Source organism: Nyctereutes procyonoides, unplaced genomic scaffold (assembly GCF_905146905.1).
Source record: "Nyctereutes procyonoides isolate TBG_1078 unplaced genomic scaffold, NYPRO_anot_genome, whole genome shotgun sequence".
In the NCBI taxonomy this organism is placed as follows: domain Eukaryota; kingdom Metazoa; phylum Chordata; class Mammalia; order Carnivora; family Canidae; genus Nyctereutes; species Nyctereutes procyonoides.
In genome coordinates, this window is record NW_026575052.1 from 1,763,083 (window position 1) to 1,774,744 (window position 11,662).

The following is an 11,662-nucleotide window of genomic DNA, read 5'->3' on the forward strand; positions in this document are numbered from 1 at the left end:
TCGGGCTCCCGGCAAGGTTCGGGGTGTCAGGGCAGGTGCTAGGGCCGCGAGCCTCAGGTGGAAAGAAGCCGGGTCCCGTAATCACCGAGCGGCTCCGTTGCCCACCAGACCCACAGATGTCTCTGTTGGGAGGGGGAGACAGGTCTTTAATCCCCTGAAAATCTGACTTACGGGGGCCAGAGATCGTGCACAAGTAGGGGGAGCGGCAAGCAGAGGCAGAGGGACAAGCAGGCTCTCACCAAGCCTGGAACCGATGCGGGACTCGATCCCAGGACCCTGGGGTCATGACCTGAGCCCAAGGCAGACGTTCAACTGACGGAGCCACCCAGGTGCCTCAGATATTTATGTTTTGACAAAGAAATTCTTCCTTTTCAAAATCAGTGCCATATGGTTTCACAAAACCATAAGATCCTTCTAAGCATAATGTGAGAACGGATGAGGGATTTCACGGCATAACAGTGATAAACATCTACCCAGAAAAACAGCATTCACAGAGCTGAAAGGCAAATAGAAAAAAATATCCTTAAAAATATTAATTAATTAATTTTTTTAACTGAACTCTAACTGCCATATGGTGTTCTATGGGTTCCAGGTGTACGATACGGAGACTCAGCAATCGCACACGTTACTCCGTGCTCGCCACATACGTGTAGTCCCCATCCGCCACCCTGCAAGTACTGTGATCGCAAATTTTTTTGAAATCAGCGTAAGAGGATAAACAAAAATAGTGAAATAGGTAGAGGGTACAAGCGCACAAAATAAATTCGCATGAGTCCATAAAGGAAAAAAAAAACCCAAATAACCAATAAAATATGCAACGATGTTCTATTTCACTGGGTTCACAGAGACGCGCACTGAACTACGTGGAGGGGCGGTTATTGTCCCAAACTTAGAGTCTTGGGAGCCGAGGCTCAGGGAGGGTAAGGAACTCGTTCACGGCGAAACTGCGGGCTTGAGCAGAGCCGAGATTCAAATCCAAGTATCACGAACGCAGGCCTTTCCTCCTGGGGCCTCCCCACCTGCTGGGCCAGGTGAGTCCTCATTGTGGGGTCATGTGCGCGTTGTAGGATGTTGAGCAACATCCCCGGCGGCGTCTACCCATGAGGTGCCGCAGGGAGGCGCACGGGGGGCAGGCACCTAGGACCATGCACCTGAGGCGGGGCCATCAGGGAAGCGCTGGACGCTGACATCAATCTCCGACCCAACCTGGGAAGGCAGGTGAGCTCAGTGTTTCCTGCTTTTCAGCGAAAAGGACAAAGCTCGTCTATTGGTTCCTTCATTCAATAGACATTTGCTGAGCACCCAGCAAGTAGCTGACCCTGACCCAGCCTCTGAGGAAGGGGCGGCACACAACTCCCGTCCTCACAGAGGCGACGTGCCACGGGCAATAAAGGAATAAGTGAAGCGTGTGGTATTTGGGGTGATAATAAAGGCCTGGAAGACAAAGTGAGGACATGGGGGGGGGTGTGGATCAGGCAGAGGGATGCTGGAGGGGAGTTAGACCTTTAAATAAGGTGGCCAGGCCCAGCCTCCCTCAGAAGGTGGCATTTGAGCAGAGACCTGTAGGCGAGGGGTTTTGCTTGGCCATCCGGGGAACACTGTTGCACAGAGAATAGCAGGTGCAAATGCCCTGGGGCCTCCTTGACAGACTAAGGAATAGCAAGTGTGGCCAGAGCGGAATGAGGGGGGTGGTGGGTACCCGCAGAGCGCAGTGGGAGGGAATGGTGTTTGTGATGTGCAGGGTGACCTCCCCAGGGCCATTTCCGGGAAGGGCACTCCGGGACGCTCGCTGGAACTCCGGAGCTCTCCTTTTTAGCTGAGTCAGGCTGCATGAGCCTCTGTGTCCTCCGCACGGGCCCTGTCCTAGAACTACGTCCTCACCTGAGTCTGTGACTCACCTGGCCTGGCCAATGCTGTGGGGACGGGCAGGTGGGGAGGGCAGGGTGTGGTGTATAAGTGCGGGAGCATCACCGGCTCCAGCGCTGGCCCGTGGCCGCTCTCGCACGGCCTCCCGCTGGGCCGCCGGCGCTGGCGCAGCGATGGCCCTGCTCCTGGTTGTCCTGCAGGCGGCCTGCGCCTTCTCCCTGGGGGTGGGGCTCTGGGTAGTCTGCAGCCACCTCCTCCGCGCCGACATCCCCGCGGCCGTCAGCCACCCTGTGAGGCTGCGGGTCCTCCATTGCCTCCTGGAGCTGTTGATAACGTGGGTGAGTCGTGGCTTCTGTCCTCCTCCTCCCAAGGGCTGAGGGCCCGGTGGGAACGTGCGAACCGGGAGGGTCCAGCTGTGCCGACACCGCGCTCGCGGCAGCGCATTGCCCGTGTTGTCCGCGGGTCTGCACGCCCGTGTTGGGTAACGCATTAGCCAACAGGTTCCCGAGCCCTCGGGGGTGTTGCTCAAGCTGCGCCGGGCTCGCAGCCACCAAAGGAAAAGATGATTTACTTTCTCAGTTAAGAGGAAAAAAAAAAACCCACCCTTGCTCTGCTCGCCCTGCTTCCTGTCCGCACAGCGCGCACCGACGTGCTGTCGAGTTAGGAGCGAGTTATTCTGAAGTTCGAGCCCCATCACCTCCTACCTGCTGGAACCAGCGACAGCAAAGAGACACGCGGCCAATTCGCAAATTAGTACAAATGAGCAAAACTGCAGAATGTGAGCTTAGATGACCTGTCTCTATACGTCTTGTTACCTTGGAGAGACGGGCAACCACTCATATGACACAGTCGGGTTCTGTGCGTGGTTCCTGGGGTGTGCATTTAATAAAACAGATAGAAACGGATCCCGGGGAATCGGCATCAACGTTGCCCACGGGGACCGGTGGTGACGCTGGGACTCCAGAAGGTTAGGTCTCTCGCATGAGGAAGAGCGGTTGCCAGCCTCCGTGCTCAGGAGGAGAGGGACCTGCAGGTGGATGATTCCTACCTGCGGGGTCGGCGTCTAGAAAAGCGGGAGACTCGATCTGTCGTGGTTTTCCTGGCCTTGGCCCTCATAGTCCGTAGTCTGGGTTCCCAAATGTGGTGACTCGGTTTCCCCATCTGCAGAAAAGGGGGAAATAACAGAAGAGGGGGAAATAACCGGCAGCGTGGCTCCGGGGAGGGAAGCCATCCCACGTGCGGGTTAGGATACCTGGCACAGAGCAAGCCCTCCATTAGTATCAGCCTTACTGCTATTTATTTGTTGATTTTAAAAAATTTAAATATTTTATTTATTTATTCACGGGAGACACAGAGAGAGGGGCAGAGACGCAGGCAGAGGGAGAAGCAGGCTCCGTGCAGGAGCCTGATGTGGGACTTGATCCCAGGACTCCGGGGTTACGCTCTGGGCCGAAGGCAGAGGCCCATTGCGGACCCCCCGCCACCCCCGGTGCCCCTGGTTTGGTTCTTTTCTACAAAGATGTGTCGCATGACCGCTATGTGTCGCCCGCCGGTCCTCGCTGTGGGGTCAAGGATGGACAAGAGAAAGGAAGTCCCAGACAGAGCCTGTCTAAGTCAGGGCAGTGTCGGTGGGGGGACAGTGAGAAGCAGCAAATCCACTACGAACACGCTGATTTGCGGGGCGGCAGGTGCGAGGAGGCGCGGGGCACGGGCAGGGGGTGCGGCAGGGCTTCTGAGGCCAAGGTTCCCCAAATCCCCAAGGGCGCCCGAAGGCGAGGGGTCTCTCAGTTTGGAGGGAGGTAAAAGTCTCTCCATGTTCACCGGCCTCTGCAGGAAGCGTGGCGTCCCCTTCCGTGAGGAGTGAGGGCCACCGGCCGCGTGGCGACCGCAGCGGCCGAGGCTCTGTTAAGCGAGGGGAAGCGCAGACACCTTCAGAGCGTGCGGCGTCTGCTGCAGATATTGCGAGCAGCTGTGTGTGCGCCTCGTTTCTCTGAGCTTGTAATAGTGCTGACGGGCCACCAGCTCTTGCTACTCGGTGTCCTGACCAGGAGGCGCAGGCCCCATCCCTCCGCACGCCTACCTACCTGTTCCGATGACTACGATTGAAGAACCGTCACCTTCCTCTGTAATCCCACATGTTCTACGTGTCGAAAACATCGTGTGTGAGGTCCACGGGCATCACTGAAAGCCAAAGTGGCCTTGGCACAGAGCAAGGGTGCCCGGGACGGAACACTTTGTCTATTTTTACTTTTTGTTATGTGGACTTCCAGACCTACCGCAAAGAAGATAAGACTACTGTAGAGACGCCCTGGGCTCCCACCCCTGGCACTGGCTGCCGACTCCTGGCCAATCTTGTTTCACCTGTGACCCCCCACCCCGCTCCCTCCTTCCCATTTCTTTTCTTTTTTTTTTAATTTATTATTATTATTATTTTTTTCCTCCTTCCCATTTCTTAGGAAGCAGATCTTGGGTCTCATATTTTATCCAAAAGGTTTCAGTAGGTATCTCTTAAAGACAAGAACCCCTCCCCTTTTAAAAAAACAACCACAATGCAGTTATCAGGCCCTAATAGCAACTAGCGCTTGGAATGGCCATGTTGGCCAGGCTAGTCCGGGAGGGGTCCCTGGGAAAGCGAGGTCATGTCCAGGCCACGGTGGGGGGCGTTCCAGGTTAGAGGGACCCTGGTGGGGTGGCCAGAAGCCTGGTTGGAGAGGCTGGCTGTCAGGTGTCCGGGGGAGAGGGGATGAGGGGCAATGTAGGCCGAGGTGGGGTGGGGCTACTGCAGGTGCCTTCGGGCCCATGGGGCGGAGCAGGGCTGTGGTCCCGTCTGCCCTCCAGCCACCCCCGCCCCTGCTGTGTCACACCCTGAGACCCTTCCTGCCTCATTCCCTCTTCTCTCGCCAACAGGGGACAATTCTCGAGAAGCTGAGAATCTGTTCCATGCCCCAATTTGTCCGTTTCGTGCATGATCTGGTGCCACTCAAGGAGGATCCGGATGTCGTGGTCACCGATCTCCGCTTCGGGACAGTCCCCGTGAAGCTGTACCAGCCCAAGGGGTTGTCCTGCACCCCCAGGCCTGGCATCGTCTTCTACCACGGAGGCGGGGCAGTCATGGGGAGCCTGAGTAAGAATCCTTCCCTTAAACGCCCACCTGTCATGGGGCAGCCTCGGAGCAGGGCTGGGGGGAACCCACCTTCCAGCAGGAGGCCACACTCCCGTCACCCTCCTGGCGGCGATGAGCCGGGCTAGGACAGGGCACATCCAGAGGGTTAGTGGGTCCTGGATCATTTCGGTGGCAAAGATACGGAATGTCTTGCTCCCTTTCTGGAAGTAAGGAGGCCTGTGTATGGAATATTATATATATACGCACATAATCCATGTCTGTGCATCTGTGAACCCGTGTGTATCTGTGTATATCCATGAAGTTCACACGACATAAAATTGACCACTTTATTTATTTTTTAAAGATTTTATTTATTTATTCATAGAGACACAGAGAGAGAGAGAGAGAGAGAGGCAGAGACACAGGCAGAGGGAGAAGCAGGCTCCACGCAGGGAGCCCGATGCGGCGGGACTCGATCCCGGGACCCCGGGGTCACACCCTGGGCCGAGGGCAGGTGCTCAACCACTGAGCCACCCGGGCTGCCCCTAAAATTGACCACTTTAAACGGTACAATTCCGTGGCATTTAGTACATGCACAGTGGTCTACAACCACCACCTCTATTTAGTTGGAAATAATGATTTAAAAAATTTTTTTTAATTTAATTTAACTTATTTATGATAGTCACAGAGAGAGAGAGAGAGAGGCAGAGACACAGGCAGAGGGAGAAGCAGGCTCCATGCACCAGGAGCCCAATGTGGGATTCAATCCTGGGTCTCCAGGATCGCGCCCTGGGCCAAAGGCAGGTGCCAAACCGCTGTGCCACCCAGGGATCCCGATTTTTTTTTTTAAGTAAAAAACAAACAAACAAAAAAGCACGTGCTTTTGTTTCATGCCTGGTATTGCCCGGGACATATTCTGGTCCAGACAGGAGAACCAGAAATGTGAGCAAAGCTAATGAGAGGAAAAACTCACAACTGAGACCACTTTATAGTCTTCACCTCCCCTACACGGGTGCCCAATGAACTCGGGGCGGGGACACTTTCATTTGGTTCCAGCCCTGCCTTCTGAACGAATGCCAGCAGCCACTGCAGGAGCCTTGGAAAAATAAAGGACTGAACGCAGCCGTGGGTTCGGTTTGGCCTGCGTGTCGATCGGCCGTACGTGATCTTGCTAACAGTCGCTGATCCCCCGGCAGGCAGCGCGGCAGCACCTTCCGCGTGTTGTCGAGCCCCGCACGGCCCTGCTCTTACCGTTGTGTCCCCTCCAGGGAGGCCTCGGGCCAGGGGGACGCGCCGCACGTGCCGCTGGCCCAACAGCTCAGGGATCTTCCGAAGAAACTGCAGTCGCTGGGGGGCGAGCGACGCGAAGGGGCAGTTGTGGGGACAGGAGGGCCGAGGAGAAAGCCTAGGAAGCAGGGAGGTGGTCTGCGAAGCTCATTAGGATGAGCCCGGGTCCCCTGCAGGCGGGCGGCGGGGAGAAGGGGCAGCCCAAGGTGGCGGCCGGGCGGGAAGCCACTGCCTCTGGGTGGACGCCAGAGCCCTTCTATCTTCTAGAAACCCACTATGCCATCTGCTGTCAACTGTGCAAGAAGAGTGGCTCCGTGGTTCTAGCAGTGGGGTGAGTACGGGGAAGGGGGCTGGAGCTCGGTGCTGGGTGGGAGGCGGGACCGGGGCAGGTGGGGACCTGGAGGGACACGGGGACTCCAGGGCAGGGGAGGGGCCGTGAGCAGCCTCGAGGAGAAGTCTGGAGCCTCCAAGAGGCCTTGGTGGACACGGCGCCGGGGACACCGGGATGGCCCTTCCCTGAGCCTCCACATCAGGCACACTGAATACGCGTGACCGGCTGTCCCTGGGGTGCTGTGGCTCATTCCCCACCCCCAGCCCCGGGCACGCGGTCCCACGGGCGCAGGTGGTCCCTCCTCGTTAATCTTCCCTGCGGTTGCCTTTAACCGCACAGGCCATAAAGAAGTACCATTGTCTTGGCAGGAATACATTTCCCCTGTGGCACAGCTGGCTGAATTAGAGTGAAAAAGTACAGGAATCGGTCCTGGATGAGGGAGCGGGACCCGGGGACACCACTCACGTTGTAGTTCTCTGCTCCAGGGGGGAGGATGTCTTGATCCAGGTGGTGGCCACGATACTCCTTACAGCTCTGGTGGGGCTGAACCACGACGTCGTGGGCCAGCAAATTTCTGCAAGAAAATTATTTTATGAATCCGAGGTAGACAAGGTCTTGGGGTTGAAACCTTGCTGTCCCAGCATGAACTTAGGGTAGCTTAAAACAGGAGGCATCATAATGGAAAAAGTTCGTTGAGCCCATAGGATATATAAATAAATAAATAAATAAATAAATAAATAAATAAATAAATAAATAAATAAATATGGTAGCATTTCTCACGACACCCAGATTTCTGGAATCTCTTGAAAAATAGGGAGGGCCTAGTGTGCCAGGTGGTGGGCCTGCATGGCAGCAACCTGAGCATGGAGCTCCGGCCCTCGCCTGGCGCACCTGCCGGGCAGCAATGGTCCGGAGGGGACTCGCCGGCCTGGGGGAGCCAACTGCTGCCCCCCGTGGTGCTTAGACCTTACAAGCTCCTCCCATAAAACCCACGAGCAGGGCAGGGCTACTGAGAGTGGAAACCCAGGCAGACCTGGAATTGCTCATAAAAGAACCATAAGAGGCGACGAGTGTGAGCCAAGGAGGCACCAGCAGGTAGGTTCAGAAAGATGGGTTCGTGTTTGATGATTGGTAAGTTGTTGGCCAATAGGTGAACGACAGGGCTCTTGTGGTCACCGCCTGCGCCCCAAAGGGGCATCGAGGCAGATGGAGCAGCAGCCACCACTCACCGAGCCTAGGTGCCAGGCGCTGTGGTCCTCATGTCTATCACTTCACTTGAACCTCATACCTTAACTTCACCTGTTCGGGCTTCCGCAGGAGAAGTTAATGGAAGAAGTTTGGCCTACGGGACGCTAGCCACGGGTATTTTTGGCTCTGCTAGGGTGCTGGGTGTAAACTGTTGTTTCTTGATTCCTCTTCTAGATACCGCAAGTTGCCCCAGCATAAGTTCCCGGTGGCGCTAACAGACTGCTTCGCCGCCACCACCCACTTCCTGAAGTCCCTGAACGTGTACGGGGTGGACCCAGATCGGGTCGTGGTCTGCGGTGACAGCGTGGGAGGGGGAGTGGCAACGGTAGTCTGTCAAAAATTTTTGGGCTGCCCGGATCTCCCCAAGATCCGTGCTCAGATCCTGATCTATGCCCAACTCCAGGCTGTGCATTTCCAGCTCCCCTCCTATCAGCAGAACAAGAACGTCCCGCTGGCCAGTCGAGACTTTGCCTTCTACTGCTGGCACCATTACCTGGATATCAAGCCCTCCTGGAAAAGCACCGTCCTGAAAGGCGCCCACTTGCCTGCTGAAGTCTGGGAAAAGTATAGAAAATGGTTGGGCACTGAAAATATCCCAGAGAGGTTTAAGAAGAGACCCTACCGGCCAGTGCTCCCAGAGCCCCTCAATGAGGCTGCCTATCTGGAGACAAGCCTCGCTCTGCATTTATTGAACTCACCCCTGATTGCGGAAGATGAGGTCATATCTCAGCTCCCCGAGGCTTGCATTGTGAGCTGTGAGTACGACCTTCTCCGGGACGATTCGCTGTTGTACAAGAAGCGGTTGGAGGACCTGGGGGTCCCGGTGACTTGGTACCACATGGAGGATGGTTTCCATGGGGTGCTTAGCACCTTAGACATGGGGTGTTTGCAATTCCCCTGCTCCACGAGGATTCTGGATTCCCTAGTCCATTTTCTAAAGAGGTTGTGATCATCTTTCCTTCCTGCTAGAGCGACGAGAGTACACGTTCCACCAGCTTCTAGTTCCCCGGCAGGGCTCTCTATTGTGCCGTAGGTGATGCTGAGCGGGGCTAGGGAGGGGGTCGAGGTTGCCATGGCCTTCTTGCTTCAGGTTCTAGAACTGTGGAATGCAGCTTTCTGATGTCTGAAGGGAGAGAAGTAGGAGAGACGGGTTTGGGGGGAGGGTGGCGCTCTGTTCACGATCACCATTGGGAAAATTTGGGCTGACGGTCTGCAGCGGTCACCTGAGAGTGAACCATCAAGTAGGGCTTCCCCGAGGAGCGTTCAGGTTGGTCTAGGCTGCGAGGAGCAGGAGCGTCACACGTCAACAGCTGGCTTTGGAATGAAGCAGGGACGTCATGTGCAGTCCCAAGGGCTTTCTTCAGTCCAGCTCAGAGGATGGGGCTCTGGTGTTCTCGATGGCTGGTGGAGGTGGAGAAACAGGTGTCCCTCTCCTCCCCTGGGTACACAGTGACATTTCCCCTGCTATTCCTCTGCCTCTGAGCTCGGAATCTTAACTGTCTGGGCAGGAAGAGTTAGGAGAGAAAGGATAGGTTTCCCATAATGGTTGGCACCTAGGGGCAGATGAAGACAGCCCAGAGCCGCCTGACGGGGGTGCCCTGGAGCTCTCGGAGTCCAAGGAGCCAGAGGGACTGAAGATGTGTCAGCAGAAACGATTTCTGTTTGAAGACATGGAACCAAAAAATAAAAAAATTAAAAAAAAAATGAAGACATGGAACCAACTCAAACTGGCCTAAATCAGAGAAAGAACCTATTGGTAGCTGTGAGTTCCAGGGATAAATCAGGTATGGTTTGATCCAGAAACTCAAACAGTGCCACCAGCTGCCTTTTCCTCTTTCCTCCGTCCTGCGCTCCTTTGCATTTATTTCCCCGTCGCCTCTGCCTATGATGGCCCTGAGCACACTTACATTCTCTGGAGTCAAGTCCGTTATTATAGACTTGCCTCATTCCCAGTTATCCCAGCAGAAACCACATTGTAACTCTGTGGCTCTGTGGGCTCTCTGAGGGGTGTGTCCAGTTGCCACAACCGAGGGAATGGAATGGTTTGACCCGGGCTAAGCCCCGAGCTGGAGTGGAGGGTGGGGTCCATTCCACCCATGCTTGGGCAGAACAGGAGGGAGGGAGGGAGGACTTTCCTCACATCAGCACTTAACTCTTCTACGGTAGACATCAATGCTTACTCCGCTGGGTGCTTATCAATGCTTCCTCTGCTGCAGAAGCTACGTGAACCCGGAGTCAGAGTACTTGGAAATGGCAGGAGATGTCAAGGGGTACTAGGCAAGGTGACCACTTGTCCCTGAGGAATAAATATTCCCAGGAAAGGGCTGGTGCAAGTTCCCAGGCTGGTCCTACCTGGTCTTCTGGAGGCCCTGCTCCTAGTTGGCTAACGGTTTTCGTAGGCTGAGGCCCAGGTTTACTGCACAGAGGCCCCTATGCATGCCCTTAACTTGCTTTCAGTTGAATGTTTGTGCTGAAACGTGGGGCAAAGAGGAATCCCATTTGGTGGCTTCTGGATCCATTCATGGCAGGCCAGTAGGTGTCTTTGTTGGAGAAATAGGAACCACTCGCTGAAGGCGCTTCATCTGGTGGCCACTCAGCTGTTGAGCAGCACTGAGATCTAAGGAGCATGGTCCCTTCTAGAAGAGGTCTGTGGGTTGATTCTGGGTAGGCGCTTCTCCTGGAGTGTGGTCTTCATTGCTTCATTCCATCTCTGGACATAGGCGGAGGGACCGGGCTGACCTTCTGGGAAGTTGGGTGGCTAGCTCTTCGACTGCGGGGTGCTGAGGAGCGTGTGAGCCACTCGAGGAGCGTTCCTAGAGGAGATGAGTCGGCTACATTTTCAGGACTGGAAGTATCTCTGGATTTAAATTTCTACTTCACTGTGATGAGAAAACAGCTATTTCGAGTTGCCGCCCAGGCATTCTACAGCAGGACAACCCTGCTCCACAGTCTGGACATGTAGATAAAAACCTCAAGTTTAGAATTCCTGCCATAAGTTCCCACTTTACTTTTCCCAGGGCACCTTTTAGAATAGCCACTTAGGGCCACCCTCTCAAGAAGTGAGTGATCTCTGCCCCAGCCACGTAATCAGTAGCAGGTGCTTTCTACCCTGCTCTCTCTCCTGCTCGCTTGAGACCTGAGATAGAGGACTGCCCTTCCCTTGGCTCATCGCACCCCCAACTCTGTTTCTGGGATCTGTAAGCAATAAAACTCATGAGTCTATTACGTTCGTGTGAGTGTATTGAAACTGCACCTTCCATCAAAACGACCCCGGGTTTCCACTTCCCCAAGGTGGGAGCTGGGATGCTGAGGGAGCTACGTGCCAACCCCACATGGGTAGCTTATTTCTCCTCATTCAGCAGGTCATGATCTGCATATTTTAATTTAATATGCCAGCTATTACATTTAATTATTAAATTTAATTATTAAATTTAATTTAATATGCCCCCACAACACACTTATTTGTTCCTTACATGAATTGTACAAAGTAGGTATTCTTAGACCCATTTAATAGATGAAGAAATGGAGGCCCAGAGCCATTAATAATACTGCTTATTTCCTGTTAGGTTCAAGGATGCGTCGTTGGCCGGGTACTGTGCATTGCAACCCTGATCCATCTGACAACACCCCCTTTCTGTTGTGCCCCGTGGCCCATTAGCTCTTTCCTTTTCCATCATCCAGAATTAAAATAAAAGACTCAACTGAGCCATATGAGCTTATTTGAGTCCTTTGCCATCCACTTAGGTGTCTGCTATTGTTTGATCTGAGTCAGGTTGATGGAGCCAGGTATTTTTTTGCCACCTGGTTTCCTTTACCGTTTTGACTGT

General features: G+C 54.5%; 1 protein-coding gene across 1 annotated transcript; it reads left to right on the forward strand.

Annotated features, from left to right (window-relative positions):
* Positions 1 to 1,966: 1,966 nt before the first annotated feature.
* AADACL3 (arylacetamide deacetylase like 3) lies at positions 1,967 to 11,060 on the forward strand. The gene is made up of 4 exons (XM_055332833.1): positions 1,967 to 2,204; positions 4,774 to 4,990; positions 6,524 to 6,587; positions 8,010 to 11,060. Exons 1-4 carry the CDS (start codon positions 2,040 to 2,042, stop codon positions 8,782 to 8,784), a joined length of 1,221 nt encoding a protein of 406 aa, XP_055188808.1. The 5' UTR covers positions 1,967 to 2,039; the 3' UTR covers positions 8,785 to 11,060.
* Positions 11,061 to 11,662: the final 602 nt, after the last annotated feature.